An 18,404-nucleotide genomic window follows, 5' to 3' on the forward strand; every position below is an offset into this window, starting at 1 on the left:
CCTGGTGATTTGGGACAAACCCTTCTCTGAACAATCTTTTCACTACGAGCCGCCCCTGAGGTGTACTGCCTGGAAGAGAATTTCCATAGCGCCCGCAAAAATGCAGTAAAGTGCACCCAAGTAAATACACATAGATTCTCCCGCCTAGGTGTTAGTGTTTGGAATCGACTGGGCCTTTTAAATTTATGTTAGTAGGCAATTTAAAACAATTACTTATTTGAAATCAGAAGCGCAGTGGGCACATTTTCAGGTATGAGCTCCATCAACACGTTTTGTGGGTTTTTCTTTTTAAACATCAGTTCTGTTTTCTGCAACTCTCCGCCTTCAGGGTCATCCTTTCCAGGAACAATAGCTTCCTAGTTCGGCTTTCTGCATCCATTTTTTTTTTCATACAGCACCGGTGTAGTCTTCAAATACAGATACGATCACGGCAATCTGCTGAAAAATCTTTGGTGGCTTTTTCTTGCTCTTAGAATAAAAATATGCTCCTGGTTATCGAAGTTTTCAGCTTCATCTCGTTCTCCCACCAGTCTTTCTCTGTTGCCCAGGCTGGAGTGCGGTGGTGTGATCATAGCTCACTGCAGCCTTGATCTCCCAGGCTCAAGTGATCCCCTCGCTTCAGCCTCCTAAATAGCTGAGATTATAGGTGCAAACCGCCATGCTTGGCTAATATCTATATCTATATCTATCTATATATTTAATTTTTAATAGACATGAGGTCTATGTCACCCAGACTGTTCTCGAACTCCTGAGCTTAAGCTGTCCTCCTACCTTGCAAGTTTACAGCTTTTTATATGTTTTTATCTCCTTGATTGAAAACTTCACAAAAAAAACCCTTTATGTATTTTTGTCAGCACCTGGAAGATGTAAACCCAGCACATGTTCAATAAATGTGGAGTGTTGAGACAAAACTTGCTTAATTTTTCAAGCAAGATTTGGAAAATTACCTCTTAATTTGTATTATAAAAGAAGTCAAAACCCCTTGACTAACTAGATGTAGAAGAAAGTTTATGATAAGAGTAGATTATTAGTACTGCTTGATGTTCCAGGAGTTACATACAATTTCAATAGGCTTTAATAGACCAAGCTAACTTCCCACATTTAAATTAGAATGGGAATCAACAGGATCTAATCTTACTTTCTAATGTAAAACAATTTACTTATGCTTATTAGACATGTTTGCCTGAATTGTGTCTTAATTTTAAATAAGTATAATGAAAACCAGAGAGATCAAGATTACTGAATTTGCTAGATGCAGAAAATTATAGGCTAACAATTGTATTTAACTGCTCTATAATATGGTTTCTAGCAGCTTCTCTTAACCCCTTGTTCTCTTTCAACTTTAAAACCAGTCCTCATTTAAGGATGGCAAAAAGGAAAAGCGGGAGGCTTTTCTAACAGGTTGATTGGTGCAGGAACAGGGGAAGCTGTGATGAGTTGCTAGTGTGGGAACCTCCCGGAGGTCTAGCCTGGTGGCACAGTGCCCTCTGGTGTTAGGAAGATGTTCTTTCACTATGTGTGTATTTAGAACTAAACAAAGATGATGGGAGCTTCCAACAGATCTTAGACCTAAAGCACAAAACACTGTTATGCAACTCTTGTGTATTTGCCAACAATAAAACTGCTGACTTACTCCCAGTGTTATAATTTCTTCCCATTGTCTTAGTCCATTCTCACACTGCTGTGAAGAAATATCTGAGACTGGTTAATTTATAAAGGGCATGCTTTCCTCCAATTTGTAGCATTGTGCATTTGTCTTTGGTGTCCCTCCCTTCTCATTTTGTTGCAGAGTATCTGTGCCATTCCCTGAAGGTACTTGAGCACCTCACACTTTTCTTCATCCACCTCCTATAAAAAACACTTTGCAGGAGAGGGTGTGAATTCATGTTTACTAAATAAATACAGAACTTGAGTGCCTGCTGGTAAAGCAGCACCTGGTTCTGAGTTGTATGGTCAGTTATTTTTTCCTCCAAACAAATCTGTACATATCCATGTTGTTTCTGAGTACTTCCCCCCAGTGATTCAATTATAGTGACACATGATTATGAATAAAAACATTTTTTTCAAGTCCTGTTTCATATAGCAATATGTGACTGATTTATGTATGCATATAAAATATTCTGAATATTAGCCAAAGTTCTTCAGATAAACAAACTCATGTATTTATTATCTATCTATCTAACTGCCATTTATCTGTCTACCTACCTACCTACCTACCTATCTATCTGAAGAGAGAGAAAGAGGGAAGGAGAGAGAGACAGAGAGATTTCTTAGAAGGAATTGGCTCACATGACTGTAGAGGCTGAGAAGTCTCAAGATCTACCGTTGGAAAGCTGGAGACCCAGGAGGGTCCATGGTAGAAGTTCCATTCCAAAAGGCAGCAGGCTCAAGATCCAAGATCCAAGCAGTCAGGCAGGAGGAGTACCCTGTTACTCAGCCTTTTCGTTCTATTCAGGTCTTTAATTACTGGAGGAGGCCCACCTGCCTTAAGGAAGGCACTCTACTCAGACCACCCACTCAAATGTTTATCTCATCCATAAACCCTCACAGATACAACCAGAATAATGTTTAACCAAATGTCTGGGCACCCATGGTCCAGTCAAGTTGACATGTAAATTAATCATTGTATCTTCCCATTGACTTGTTGGACTATTTAAAATTATCACTCAAGAACTGAGTTTGGGAAAGTTAATACCAAGATTTCAATTTGAAACCAACCGCTAGTTCAAGGATATATATAGTCAGCTGAATTTTTCAATGAGAAGCAGTTTGGAAGCTTAATAAAATTGGAGTCCTCTGCTGGTATAACCTACTTGGATCCAACAAGACCATGGTGCCACATTCATGCTTTCCCCTAGCCATAATGAGCCCCTATTTCTAACAACTAGATATAAGATAAACAGAAATTCATTTCATAAGATGTAATAGTTACAGTACACGCTAAACTGAGGTAGAAGAATGGCAAAATATAATTACAGTAAAATAGATGTTTACTTATTTTTCTGTACACCCATGTAGGGACTCAAGTTCCTTTATCTTTTTGCTCTAGTTCAGTGATTGGCAAACTTTTCCCAAAAACACCAAATAGTAAATATTTAAGGCTGGCAGCCCAACATGGTCTTTGTTACAATTACTCAAGTTCTCATCATTGTGTTGCAAAAGCAGCTATGTATACTTTGCAGACAAATGGACATAGCTCTGTTCCAATAAAACTTTATGTACAAAACCAAGTGGCTGGTCTATGGATGATAGTTTCTTACCCCTTTATCTAGAGGGTTCTCATATGCATGGTTGTACTTAGATTGCTGGCACTTCTACATTTCAATTTGCAAAAAAAGAGTGGAATTGCTTATTCCAAATGTTTTAAGGCCCAGACCCAGAAGTGTCACATAGTTACTTCAACTCATATCTCAGAGGTCCAAACTAAGTTGCATAGCTTCTAGGGAGGCTGGGGAATCTGGTCTCTAGCTACAGAGTCATGAACTTCACTTAATTTCTGTTATTGAGCGGAAGAATATATTTTGGCGGAAAATTAGTAACTACTGCCACATGACACCAACTACTCAGGGTAATTCTGCAAATTACATGATTCTCTATCTTTTTAATTTAATTTAAAGTTCTGGGATACATGTGCAGGAGTGCAGGTTTGTTACATAGGTAAACATGTGCCATAGCGGTTTGCTGCACCTATCAACCCATCACTTAGGTATTCAGCCCCACAGGCATTAGCTATTTATCTTGAGGCTCTCCCCCCTACCCCCCGACAGACCCCAGGGTGTGTTGTTCCCCTCCCGGTGTACATGTGTTCTCATTGTTCGACTCACACTTATAAGTGAGAACATGTGGTGTTTGGTTTTCTGTCCCTGCGTTAGTTTGCTGAGGATAATGGCTACTAGCTTCATTCATGTCCCTGCAGAGGACATGATCTCCTTCCTTTTTATGGCTGCATAGTATTCCATGGTGCATATGTACCATATTTACTTTAACCAGTCTATCATTGATGGGCATTTGGGTTGATTCAATGTCTTTGCTATTGTGAATAGTGCTGCAATGAACATATGCATACATATATCTTTATAATGGAATGATGTATATTCCTTTGGGTATATACCCAGTAAAAGGATTGGTGGGTCAAATGGTATTTCTGGTTCTAAGTCTTTGAGGAATCATCACACTGTCTTCCACAATAGTTGAAATAATTTACATTCCCACCAACATGTAAAAGAATTGCTATTTCTCCACAGCCTTGTCAGCATCTGTTGTTTCTTGACTTTTTAATAATTGCCATTCTGACTAGTGTGAGATGGTATTTCACTGTGGTTTTGTTTTGCATTTCTCTAACGGTCAGGGATGTTGAGATTTTTTTCATATGTTCCTTGGCCACATAAATGTCTTCTTTAGAGAAGTGTCTGTTCATGTCCTTTGCCCACTTTTTAGTGGGTTTTTTTAAATTGTAAATTTGTTTAAATTCCTTAATCCTAAGCAAAAAGAACAAGCCAGAAGCATCGTGCTACCCAACTTCAAACTACACTGCAAGGCCACAATAACCAAAGCAGCATGGCATGGTACAAAAACAGACACATAGACCAATGGAACAGAAAGGAGATCTCAGAAATAATACCACACACCTACAACCATCTGATCTTAGATAACCTTGAGAAAAGCAATGAGGAAAGAATTCTCTGTTTAATAAATGGTGCTGGGAAAATTGGCTAGCCATATGCAGAAAACTGAAACTGGACCCCTTCCTTACACCTTATAAAACAATTAGCTCAAGATGGATTAAAGACTTAAATGTAAAACCCAAAACTATAAAAACCCTAGAAGAAAATCTAGGCATTACCATTCAGGACGTAGGCAAAGGCAGAGATTTCATGACAAAAACATCAAAAGCAATTGCAACAAAAGCAAAGAAAATAACTCTCATAAAATATTTTCTCAGAATGTAATGTATAATCTGAATAGTATACAAAACTTAGACCTTATATTCCTCAAGAACATATCTACTAATACCTACTTTGTTGTAGGCTGTTCTGTAATTTATGCCTTTAGAGAGTTTACATTATGCTTGAAGAAATAAAATATTTCAACATAAAGATTAGCAATACAGAGGGTGAGGCCAAAATGGTGGATTAGAAGGAGCTCATAAGTGCCATTCTCAGGAAAAGGAAACAAAAGGGCTAATGAACACTGACCCTGCAGGTCAATCATCTGAGAAACCATGTTGGGATCCATCAAGGCAGCAGGAGAACACAGTGGGTAGAGAAGAGCAAAGGTGGGCATTATCCTATGTGGGCTCAAGAAGGAGTCAGGAGAACCTCTCCAACATGACAAACGGTGCGAGAGAGCCCCCAGGTGGATTCATGCTCTCCACAGGGATCTGTGCAAAGCTGGGAATAAGACAATCCCCTTGACCTTCCCATAACCCTTGCCCTGCAATGTGCTTCTAGACTGAGGCAGAGAGCCACCCAGATGTGGGAGCAACTCTTGCGTTTAAGGGGACATCTACAAGCCTTGGGCTATGAAGCAGACTAGCACCAGCACATCAGCCCCGATAGAGTCCACTGTTGTGGTGCCTGGGAGAAGTAAGATTGCTCCACTCCCTCTTGCTGGATGTGACTCCAAGCTTCCAGTCCAGCAGTCTTGCTTCCCCCTAAACTAGGCCAGCCACTCCACCCACCCTCACGATCCCGGTGCTAGCCAGGTGGGCAACACTTGCAAGAGCTTCTAGCTCAGTGGTCCCACTACTGTGTGAACTCAGCTGGAGAGCTCAGTCTCTTGTCCTGGGAAACATCCAGACAGTAGGGTGCATGATCTCACACATTTCTGCTACTGATAGCCAGGTGGGCAACCTGCTAGAGCTTTCGACCAGTGATCCTGCTTCTGTGGAAACTCAGCTAGTGGGTGCAGCCTCTTGTTGTTCCAGGAAGCATCTGGACAACAAGGCAGTTATCCTCACCGCCCCCGCGCCACCCTCCGCCCCACACCACTGATAGCCAGGTGAGCGATGCCAGCTACAGCTTCTGGCCCAGTGGTTCTACTTCTGCCTGAATTTGCCAAAGAGTTCAACCTCTTTTGCCCTGAAAACACCCTACAGCAGGGCAGGCAACTCCATCCATTCTCCCCTCCCACAGCCAGACAGGCCACGCCCACTAGAGTTTCCAACTCATAGGTCCTGCTTCTACCTGAACTCTGCAGACAGGCACAACCCATGTTTTTTCAGGAAGCACAAGGACAGCAGATTAGGGCCAATCTGGCAAGGATACAGCTTGTCTACCAACTGCAGCCCCTACCAAAGGGAGCCCAGTGGACCAGAACACTCAACTAAAGAAATGTGGATATGGAAATAGTAATCAGAGGAGGCTTCTTCAAGACCCAGTATTAAACAAGAATTGAATCCAGTCAGTTGAACCCACCTTATATCATACATAATCACATTTCCAAGGGCATCAAAGAACAACAACAGCAACACACAAGCCACCAAAGGACAGCAACTTCAAAGACATCGGCCCACACAGAAAGAGCCAGCATAAGAACTCTAGGAATTCAAAAGGCCAGAGTGGCTTCTTTCTTCCTAGTGATCACACTAGTTCCCCAGCAAGGGTTCTTAACCAAGCTGAAATGGATGAAATAGAAATAGAATTCAGAATATACATGGGAATAAAGATCATTGAGATTCAGGAGAACATTGAAACTCAGTTCAAGGAAGCTAAGAATCACAATAAAACAATACAGAATCTGATAGACAAAATAGCCATTATACAAAAGACCCAAACTGACCTGATAGAGCTGAAAAACACACTACAAGAATTGCATAATGCAATTGCAAGTGTTAACAACAGAATAGACCAAGATGAGGAAAGAATCTCAGAGCTTGAAGATTGGTTCTCTGAAATAACTGTCAGACAAAAATAAAGAAAAACTACTAAAGGATAATGAATAAAACCTCCAAGAAATGTGTGACTGTGGAAAGAAACCCATTATATGACTCATTGGTGTGCCTGAGGAAGAGGGAGAGAAACCAAACAACTTGGAAAATATATTCTAGGATATTGCTCATGAAATCTTCTCCAACCTTGCTAGAGAGGCCAACATGCAAATCTGGGAAATACAGAGAACCCTTGTGAGATATTACCCAGGAAGATCATTCTAAGACACATAATTATCAGTTTCTTCATGGTCAAAATGAAAGGAAAAATGTTAAAGGCAGCTAGAGATAAGGGCAGATTACCCTACAAAGGGAACCACCAGGCTAACAGTTGACCTTTCAGCAGAGATTCTACAAGCCAGAAAAGATTGGGGGCCTACATTCAGCATTCTTAAGGAAAAAAATATCTAGTCAACAATTTGATATTGCACCAAACTAAGCTTTATAAGTGAAGGAGAAATAAGATTTTTTTTTAGACAAGCAAATGCTAAGGGAATTCATTACTACCAGACCTGCCCTACAAAAGGACCTGAAAGGAGCACTGAATATTGAAAGAAAAGACCACTACCAGCCACTACAAAAACAGACTTACATACACAACCAGTGATACCATATAGCAACGTTTATAGTACACATAATGACCAGCTAATGACATGATGACAGGATCACATCCACACATACTAATATTAACCTTCAATGTAAACAGGCTTAATGCCCCAATTACAAGGCACAAACTATACTACAGGGCTACAGTAACCAAAACAGCATGGTACTTATACAAAAACAGACACATAGACCAATGTAACAGAATAGAGAGCTGAGAAATAATGCCACACACCTATAATCATCTGATTTTTGACAAAGCTGACAGAAACAAGCAATAGGAAAATGACTCCCCATTCAAATAAATTATGCTGTGATAACTGGCTAGCCATATGCAGAAGATTGAGACTAGGCTCCTATCTTATAACACATATAAAAATCAACTCAAGGTAGATTAAATACTTAGATGTAAAACCTAAAAGTATAAAATCCATGGAAGATAACTTGGAAAATACTATTGTGGACATAGGACTTGTCAAAGATTTCATGACAAAGATGCCAAAAACAATTGCAACAAAAACAAAAAATAATTGACAAATGGTATCTAATTAAACTAAAGGGATTCTGCACAGCAAAATAATCTATCAATAGAGTAAACAGACAACTTACAGAACTGGAGAAAATATTTGCAAGCTATGCATCTGATAAAGGTTTAAGGTCCGGAATCAATAAGGAACTTAAACAAATTTGCAAGCAAAAGCCAACGACTCCATTAAAAAGTGGGCAAAGGACACAAAATGACACTTTTCCAAGAAGAGATACATGCAACTAACAAGCATATGAAAAAATGTTCAACATCGCTAATAATTAGAGGAATGTAAATGAAAACCACAATGAGACATCATTTCACACCAGTCAGAATGGCTAATATTAAAAAGTAAAAAAATAGCAGATGCTGGCAAGGTTGTGGATAAAAGGGAATGCTTATACACTGCTGGTGGGAATGTAAATTAGTTCAGCCATTGTGAAAAGCAGTGTGGTGATTTCTTAAAGCTCTTAAAACAGAATTATCAGCCAGGCATGGTGACTCATGCCTGTAATCCCAGCATTTTGGGGGGCTGAGATGGGTGGATCATCTGAGGACAGGAGTTTGCGATCAACCTGACCAACACAAAGAAACATGGTAGCACACGCCACCATGCCTGGCTAATTTTTTTTTTTTTTTAGTTGACATGGGGTTTCATCATTTGGTCTTGAACTCCTATCCCATCTCTATAAAAAACAAACAAACAAACAAAGAAACAACAACAAAACAGAATTATCATTTTACCCAGGAATTCTATTATTGGATATATGTCCAAAGAATATAAATCATTCTGCCATAAAGACACATGCATGGTATGTTCATTGAAGCACTATTCACAACAGAATCAACCTAAATGCCCATCAACAGTAGATTAGGTAAAGAAAATATGGTACTTACACACCATGGAATACTATGAAGCCACACACACACACAAAAGAATGGGATCATGTCTTTTATGACAATATGGTTGAAGCTGGAGGCCATTATCCTAAGCAAACTAATGCGGAACAGAAAACTAAATACTCATGTTCTCCCTTATAAATGGGGCTTAAACAATGAGAACACATGGATCCACTAGGAGAGGAACAACAGACACTGGGGCCTACTTGAGGGTAGAGGGTAAGTGGAGGGAGAGGATCAGAAAAGTACCTGTCAGGTAGTATGCTTATTACCCACGTGACAAAATTATCTGTATGCCAAACCCCCAAAACACACAGTTTGCCTATATAACACACCTGCACTTGTACCCCTGAACCTACAATAGCAGATAAAAAAGGATTGAAACAAAAATGTGCAATACATTTTCAATAACTGAATCAGATGCTGCAATATAAGCATTCAGAGAAGGAGGAGGAGATCATTGCTATCTCACAATCTAGGATATGATTTTCTATTCTCAAGCTGAGTTGATAAGACTGCCTTGTTTGCATGGAAACAGTTGGGAACTGAAAGACTTGTCCTAAAAATTGCTTTTCTGAGTCATATATTTTAATTAATATTTTTTTGAGACAAGAGTCTTGCTCTGTCACCCAGGCTGGAGTGCAGTGGCATAATCTCAGCTCACTGCAACCTCCACATCACAGGTTCAAGCGATTCTCCTGCCTCAGCCTTCCAAGTAGCTGGGATTACAGGCATGCACCACCATGCCCAGCTAATTTTTTTGTTTTTAGTAGATATGGGGTTTCATCATATTGGTCAGGTTGGTCTTGAACTCTTGACCTCAAGTAGCCACCCACCCTGGCCTCCCAAAGTGCTGGGATTACAAACATAAGCCACCACACATGGCTTTTGAGTGATGTATTTTAATATTATCAGCACTTGATTTCAAGAGACAGAAACCCACCCAAGCAAGTTTAAACAGACAAAAAATGGCAAGGCCAGATTAATAGGCTTTAATGATGAGTCCAGTCTCTATCTTTGCTTCCCTTTATGTGCTAGCTTCAATTTTAGGAAAGCTCTTGACATGTGCCAAGAAAAAAGGGCCACTGATTATTCTATTTTGTCTTTACATCTTTACAGCTCAAGATCCTGAGGAAGAGGAGCCATCTTTCCCACTGACTTCAGCAGAAAAATCTCTGAGCCAGTCAGTGTAGCTACTGGAAGACAAATGGGGACTGGCCAACCCTTGGTTATGAACTTACTGGGACTGCAAGAGACTAGGTCAGTCCAATCAAAACAGTGCAGAAGAGAAATATGTGGTTTTCCAAAGGAAAGGTGGGAAGAGCCAGTCCAATAAATATGTTTTCCTTTTGGTCACACATATCATATACAATACGTGCTCATTTTATAAAATTACATACACCCCACTATATTTTAAAAAGGATACATTGACAATGTACTATCAATTCTCATTTGATAGATGATAGATGATATAAAGATAAATAATAGATTAGATAGATGATAAAGATAGATTTGATAGATGATAGATAGATTGGATAGATAGATGAAAGATATAGGTAGATGATAGATAGATAGATAGCGTCATCTATCTATCTATCAGATAGTGATAGAGTCAGCATAGGCCTGGGTGTTGGAGCTACAAAGATGAGTAAGACCTGGGGTTTCTAGCTTCATGAAACTCACAGGAAAACTTAAACAAGTAAACAAACATTACAAAACAGTGTAATTATCATGAACAGGTTTGATGTCAGAAAATAATTTTGCACAAAGGCATAAAATTTTTTAAAGTATTATTTCTTTCCGTTTTTGGCTTTTGAGGGTACAAATGTAAATGACAAGCATACTGAAAACTCTACCTCTTAGACCTTAAGCATGCATAAAAATGACCACTTCGGTTCTCAGTTTTCACCAGCGGAAAATGAAAAGGCTGAACTATATGATCCCTTAGATTCCTCTAAGTTAAAAAATTCTAAATATTTGCATGCACGGGATAATAGTAATCCGTGGTGACTTCACTGGAATTCTTGATTGGTCAGGTGGTATATAAACTGAGAAGCCACTAGATGTCACCCGTGTAACAGATTCAAATTTCTTTTTTTTTCTTTTTGGTAAATATGAAGATCTGGGAGTTGAGCAGGACCTTAAAATTTTTTCAATCATATCTATTAATTATTTTAAAAGACTGTTTGGACTAGACAGATCAAATTACTCAGCTAAATTCACACCGCTAGCTAGCATTAATACCAGACCTCCCGATTTTTAGTTCAGTGGAGCTGTCTCTCTTTAAAATGAATGATGTGTGAAATTATGTTTCTACATCAGCTATCAACTTTGGTAATGATAACTTTTTCTTTTTCTTTTTGAACTATCACTCAAAGTAATTTGGGGAACTAATTGTTCAAAAATTCTATGATTCAATAACAATAGATAAAAAGTAGTTATTACTCATAGATTTCTAGACTGCCTTGAAAACCTGTTTGACGATAATTTACAGGATGATGTAAGAAATAGGGTAGATGTGAATAAAAGTGGAAATTAAAGTTCATGTACGCCTAACTTATCTGAATTTTGGACTTCGAGAATTTCAGGTTTTCTTTTCTTACAATGGCTCTGGATGGAAAATAAGTTTTTATAAAAAGCTTTCTTTGAGAAGTGAAATAACTTTTAGGTTTCTGAACCAAACTAATTAACTCTAATTTTTATGTAATCCCTTTAACTTTATCTAACATGTGGTTCTTAGTAAACGTGGTTCTCTAATTTATGATTCCCAGTATTTAGTTGTGCGAGAGGATCTGAAACAGCAACAGGGCTGTAAAAGGCAGAATTGCGGCAGAGAGGCTGATAAGAGGAGGAGGAAGATTGCTAGACTCCAGCAAAGGAAACTATCTTACATCATTACAAAATAACAGATGCTTCTAATTACAACCTCGTGTCTTCCAGAAAATGTTAAATTATATTAACAGTCCTTTGTGACATGTAAGCTTTTTGAGAAGGATTTTCTACCAAATGGTCAAAATGAAGCCTTGGTGTCTGAAAGCCGTTAAGTATTGCTTATACGGGGAGGTAATTTACCTAATTCTTATAACTGTGAAGTTACAATAAATCCTTTGAGAGTGAGGGTAAGGTTGGATTATGGATATAAATAGTGAGCCCGTTAATACTAGCTCCGTTGCCTCGGTAAACTGAGAATAATACTACTGCACAGAGATACTGTGGGATATTTGAAAGAGTTTGTACAATAGAAAGTTCTATATAGTTGTAAGCTATCAAGATGATGCCAGTTAGAAAACGTGAATGGACACATCCTCCCAAGAAAAGCTCTCCCTGTGGAGATGAGCTACGGAAACTGGAAAAGCTCAATTTTAAAGAGCAGGAAGAACATATGGGAAGCTCACAGGTTTACTTCTCTGTGGATGGTGAAGTAGCTGGACTGATCAACTTTCCAAAAGTTAAGAAGTGATCAGAGAGATTCTTCCAGGGATGAGAAAAAGTGAACAGTCTCTGAGTCAATACTGAGATGTGACCTGTCATGAATGCAGGTAAAAGTATGGCCCTCCAAACAGGATGAAGCTTTGCAACCACAAGAGACCAGCTCTTGCATTCTCTCTTCCCATCTTTGTTCTATTTTCCCTGCTCACTTCCAAAAGGAAGGAGAGCGAGGAGCTGTGTAATATCTTTCTTAAGCTATCAGTTGTATTTTGTATTTATTCCTGGGTATATTTATTAGGTGTTCTGCTGTTTTTCCTGTTTTCTGTGGTCAGTTTTCAGTGTTTTCTTACCTCTTTTTGAATCCTGTTAGTGAACTAATACTTAAAAAACAAAAGTTATTTGTTGAAGGAATATTCCAGTTGGTTCCAGAGAGGGAGCAAGACAAGTTGGCTATCACATGCCCCATCTCTCACGTGTGAGCTAACTGGATTTCTACATTCCCTCACGTCACCTCATGTTTTGCAAAATTGTTATGGTAAATCAGCAAATAATTAGAAAACGTGCTTTATTTCAGTGTGGCAATTTTGTAGTCTCTTGTCTGTTATTGAAACAAATCATTTCCTACACATTTTGCTTACATTATACCGGCGCCAGTCACGTTGTTGTGTTAAGGTGGTGTCAGCATTCCCATGATAAACTTTGTTTGTCAGGCTCTTGTAACTTGGCTACAAAACTCTACCTCAAGCCCAAGTCTTGCTTTCAATCCCAGACCATTTGGGAAATAAAATAAATTCATCTTAAATTAGACACAATGTTAGTGATAAAATAATTGACAGTGAATACCTCCCATTGCTCAAATCTTGTTGCTATTTTTTCAACAACTCCAATCCCCAAAGTGTAATTTTTTCATTTAATAAATTATCTCATTTTTAATACAGTTTTGTATCATTTGGAAGTTCATCTTTAGATCAGAGAAGGACATTTTATCTCTGCAAATAAATTAATTAAATGTCTGGGTGACAAAATTCTATTTTTTAAAAGTTTCTTATTTTTAACTAAGTCGTTTCCTAAGGGTTACACAATGGAAGGGCAAAGAGGGCAGCCAAGAGCTGTAGAGGCACCATTTGTTCTGATGCTGTCTTTTTTCAATTTCAGAGATAAACTCACAGAAATCCTGCTTCACTCACCTTTTCTCTCTTGAATTGATTTTTTTTTTCCTTTCTAAAGTTTTAGTTCAAATTCTTTTTATTTTGATAGAAAGGGAGTTCTGCTGATAAAAGTGAATGGAACATAGCTACACATCAATTCACTTTGCAAAATGTCTCTTTAGAGATTATCAGTAAGTGAGCCAAGGTGCTGTAGAAGTAAAATACTTTCTCAGTTGAACTATCTTTCTGGATAACTTTAATTTTTAAACTGCCAATTTGTCTGCCCTCCTCCATTTTTAACATACCCACTCAATGATAACTTGGGTGACGCTGAGGCTTTCGTTAAACTTACATTCAGAGATCAAGGCTCCAGTCAGGGACACAGGCCCTCTGGGGATGTTTCCTACTCTCATGGACTTCAAAGAAAGCCCAGAGCGAAATAGCACATTGGGCTTATCTGAGCCAATTTTTTAAAAATCAAGAATATCATGCAACATACCAAGGTAACAAATCTAAAATAAAGGTTGAATATTTTTTTAAAAAAAGAATATTTTAGGGAAGGATTCTTGGGAAGAACCTAACTATACACAACTTCTAATCACCTTCATAGACCTAAATGAGAATGTTTCATTTTGGTAAGTTAAGTTTAAATTGACTGCCAATCAGTTGGAAAACTAGCAGATGTGTTATGGGACCTCTAAGCTAAATGTGCTTCCTAAAAACATGCCCTCATTCAAAGTTCTGTAAGTGTAGTAATGGATATGCAGTGGGGAGAACAGGAGAGAAGCCCTGTCTTCACCTTGTTGGGTCATTCTTATTAAGTTGCTGTACTTCTCTGAAAGTCAGTTTGTGAACGTTTCTCTCTACATAAAATAATAAAAGGAAGCTATCATAATAGTAAAAAAAAATTGTTTAATGCAGGGACTGGCAAACATTTTCTGATGGGCAGGTAGGAAATATTTTTGGCTTTGCAGGCTGAAAGTCAGTTTGTGAACGTTTCTCTCTACATAAAATAATAAAAGGAAGCTATCATAATAGTCAAAAAAATTGTTTAATGCAGGGACTGGCAAACATTTTCTGAGGGGCAGGTAGGAAATATTTTTGGCTTTGCAGGCTGCATGGTCTCTGTCACAAGTACTCAACTCTGCTGACGTAGCATGAAAGCTGCCGTAGACAATATGTTAATGAGTGGATGTGGCTGTGTTCCAATTAAACTTTCTTTATAAAAAAACCTGTGTCTCACAAACCAATGTTTGGTGACTTTGGTTGGAAAGTTTGCATTCTTATTATGTGACAGGTCCCACTTCACTGCTTTACATACACGTATGCCTAATGAGGTAGATACTATGATTGTCATCAGTTTATGACTGAGGAAGCCAAGGCACAGAGAAATTGATCTACTTGCCCAAGGACACATAGCTAGTAAACGGAAGAGCTGAGTTTGAGCATGAAGTTCATCTCCCTTAGTCTCTTACTTTTTTCTTTTCTTTTTTTCAAGGCAGATTTACCTTCCCACCTAAAAGCTAACAGCTTCCATAAGGGACTTGCAAAGACCTAGGAGTAAATACTAGGAAATTTTATGTAAAGCTTAATAACTCCAACTGGTGAGTGATATAGAATAGCATTCAGAGTATTTTGTCACAGAACATATTTTCCAGATGATTCTTGGAATTTACTTGGTGATACAGATAATTTGTTTTTTCTGATATGCGACTATACTTATTCCACCCATATTTTAGCTTAAAGGGGGATTCCTCTTCTCTCCAAATGTATGTACTAGCTTTTCCACCTTGTTCCCCTCCCTTGAAAGCAAGAAAAATACTATGAAGTTGTACCAATTACTTCAACTTCTCTTTTTAAGTGAAAAACCCCAAAGCATATCTTTTTTTCTGCCCACCCCCCGTCAAGAGGTAAAACTAAAAAGCGGTGTTTCATAAATGGAAACATGAGAAAACCTTGGCAAGCACCATTGAGATGGTGAATTGTAATTCAACATGAATGTCATTCCCATCCTCTTGTGTGGTTTGACAGTTACTGAAGGGCTTGCCTCTTTAGTTGTATGGCGTTTGTAATAATAAAAGTGTATGCATGTTGGACTGTTGGATTGTTACTTAGGGAACAGTTCATTTGATGAGACTTAGCAGTATACTGAGATTCCAAGTTGCCTTATCTCCATCAGGGAGAGGAGCACTCCCCCTACACCTCATGTTTTCCATCTGGCTCCCAGGGCAGGCTAAGACTGAATGGAAAAATAGTGGAGTATTGACTGACAAACATTTTCTGGGAAGGGGCAGTTAGCAAATATTTTTGGCTTTGCATGCTACATGGTCTCTGTCACAAATACTCCACTCTGTTGATATAGCATGAAAACTGCCACAGACAATATGTTAATGGTTGGATGTGACTATGCTCCAATAAAACTTGACCAAAGGCCTGGTGGCTCACAAGCAAAAGTTTGGTAACTTTGGTTGGAATGTGTGCATTCTTATTATGTGGCAGGTACCATTTAACAGCTTTATCTGCATTAGTATGACTAATGTATGTAAAAATGTAAATGTAAAACTCCCACATTTTCAGTGTGGTGGAACCAACTGTCCTACTTTTCTTTAGGCTGGCTGTGGTTTGTGATGTTCTTCTCAACTCTTCTCTTAGATTTCAAAGAAGATCACAGGGTCTCTGAAACAGAACATGGGCTCCAGAGAAAGTCTCCTAGTGCATCAAATATTCCCAGCGAACCTGACCTAAGCAGTGTGAACTTTCTCAATTCAAAGGTTACCTCTTAATCAATCGGATTTGGAAGAGTACAAAACAGGCCCCAAGATTTGGGCTTTCAGAACAAAACCATCCACCCATGTATGTGCAGTGCCATGGCTAGTACTCCTGGGCTATCTTTTTGTAGGATGGAGCCATTCTGCCTTCAGAAGCTTGGTGAGCTTGCCCTGGTTTTTGGATTGGAGTCATGAATGTTTTATGGACAATAAACTTCCTTGACAAGTCTCTGAAGATCTTCTTGGATTATTAACTCTGCTGAAGGTCTAATTAAACCAAATCGGCAATCGTAGTTTATTTTCTGGGAGTAGCAATGCAGCGATACTGTGTATAGTTGCCACTAACATTATCATCATCAAGTGGTATTTGGTGACCATTGGGGACAGCACTGTGCTAGGCATCAGTGTTATCTAGCTGTGTTTTCAGAGTCTCTCACTCCCAGGAACATCCACATTATGGTGTCCCCAAGCTAATCTCTCATTTTTATTCTCTACCTAAGCCTAACCCCTCCAAGTTTGTTATAGGTCTCTGTATCTTACACATTTATTTAACCCAGGTATGCACATGTTGCTTGTGTTGGAATAAAGTCTCATCAGGTTGTTTTTCAGAAAATTAACCTTACTTTTTAAATCACAATTAGGTCTGAAAGAGAGAAAAAGAAATCACATTTCTTCCTGCTTTTATTTTTCCTAAGAAATACTTTTTGTACATGGTTACAAAAGGGATAACAGCAAACTTTTGAACTCTTGATGGTTCAAGAGAAATTCCTTACAACTGAACTCAAAAGTACATGTTTATGATAACAGGATATAGAACACACTACAGATGTCAACCATCTCATCCCTTTTTAGAGACACCAAGGCAAAGATACAATATTTGAATTCTTGAATTGTCTGGAGAGTTCTGTTAATTATCCACTTATTGATGTAGAATTGATCTTCTAAGAAACTACATGGCTTATTTTTATAATTATTCCCAGAGAGATAATTATACTCTTGTTTTTCATTTCGGGTAAAATTTACTTTGCTGGAAAAGAATGCAATAAGAGTGAACATTTAATTACAATCCAACAGCAGAAAAATTTGTCAATTCAGCTATCTATATTGTTCTTTAGAAACACATTATTTTAATCTATTTTTTTGGTATGTTTATCATCAAATACATTTCTTCTAAATATACAGCAGGGTCAGAGTTTTCCCTAGAAAATCATACTCTCCAGGAAAAATTAATGACAGAGTAACACAACCTCTGACTCCTAGACCAAAAACAATTTTTATGTTTATAAAAGTAACATATGCGGTGCTTTTCCCTTATTTACAGTCTTGATTTCTATAGTTTCAATTACCTATGGTCAACTGTGGTCCAAAAATATTCAATGGGCAATTTCAGAAATAAACAATACATAAGTTTTAAGTTTTCCAGAGTACTAAGCAGCATAATGAAATCTCACACCATTCTGCCCTGGAAATGAATTATCCCTTTGTCTACCAGATCCGTGCTGAAGACACTACTTGCTTATGAGTTGATTAGTAGCCATCTTGGTTATCAAATCCACATTCGCATGATTTTTATTACAATGTAAGGTTATATTTGTCTTATTTTACTATTAGTTATTGCTCTTAATCTCTTACTGTGCCTAATTTACAAAATAAACTTTATCATAGATAGGTATCATAGCAAAAAACATAATATATATAGGTTTTGATTCAGGTATCCACTTGGGATCTTGGAATGTATCTTCTGAGGATAAAGGAAGACTACTATATTCATTCTGGAACATTTGGAAATAGATTTTATATGAAATTATATTAAAATATCATTCATAATCTCACTGTTCGTAAATAATCACTGTTACTGCTCAATATATTCCCTTCCAATCCTTATCCATGCAGGTGTAAATTAGTGCGCATATATCAATGAGGACACAGTAAGAATTTTAACCAGAATGTAACTGGTTTATATTCTCATCTGTAGAGCTTCAACCTCCAATTGCAGCCCACCAGCTCCACCCTCTCTCTAGTTGTTTCTGGGAGTTCCTGAGATGTCCCAGATGAGTTCATAAATAGTTTTTTATGTACTTCTCTATTTCCCTTATTGTTTT

General features: G+C 38.1%; 1 protein-coding gene across 1 annotated transcript in view; it reads left to right on the forward strand.

Moving 5' to 3' along the window:
- The first annotated feature begins 12,228 nt into the window (after positions 1–12,228).
- The window catches only part of LOC144581659 (uncharacterized), a 431,789-nt gene continuing 425,613 nt past the window's right edge, over positions 12,229–18,404 (forward strand). Inside the window, exon 1 of the mRNA XM_078365992.1 lies at positions 12,229–12,373. Coding sequence (XP_078222118.1) covers positions 12,229–12,373 — 145 coding nt within the window. The remainder of the gene's footprint in view (positions 12,374–18,404) is intronic.

The sequence above is a fragment of the Callithrix jacchus genome, chromosome 2 (genome assembly GCF_049354715.1).
Source record: "Callithrix jacchus isolate 240 chromosome 2, calJac240_pri, whole genome shotgun sequence".
In the NCBI taxonomy this organism is placed as follows: Eukaryota; Metazoa; Chordata; class Mammalia; order Primates; family Cebidae; genus Callithrix; species Callithrix jacchus.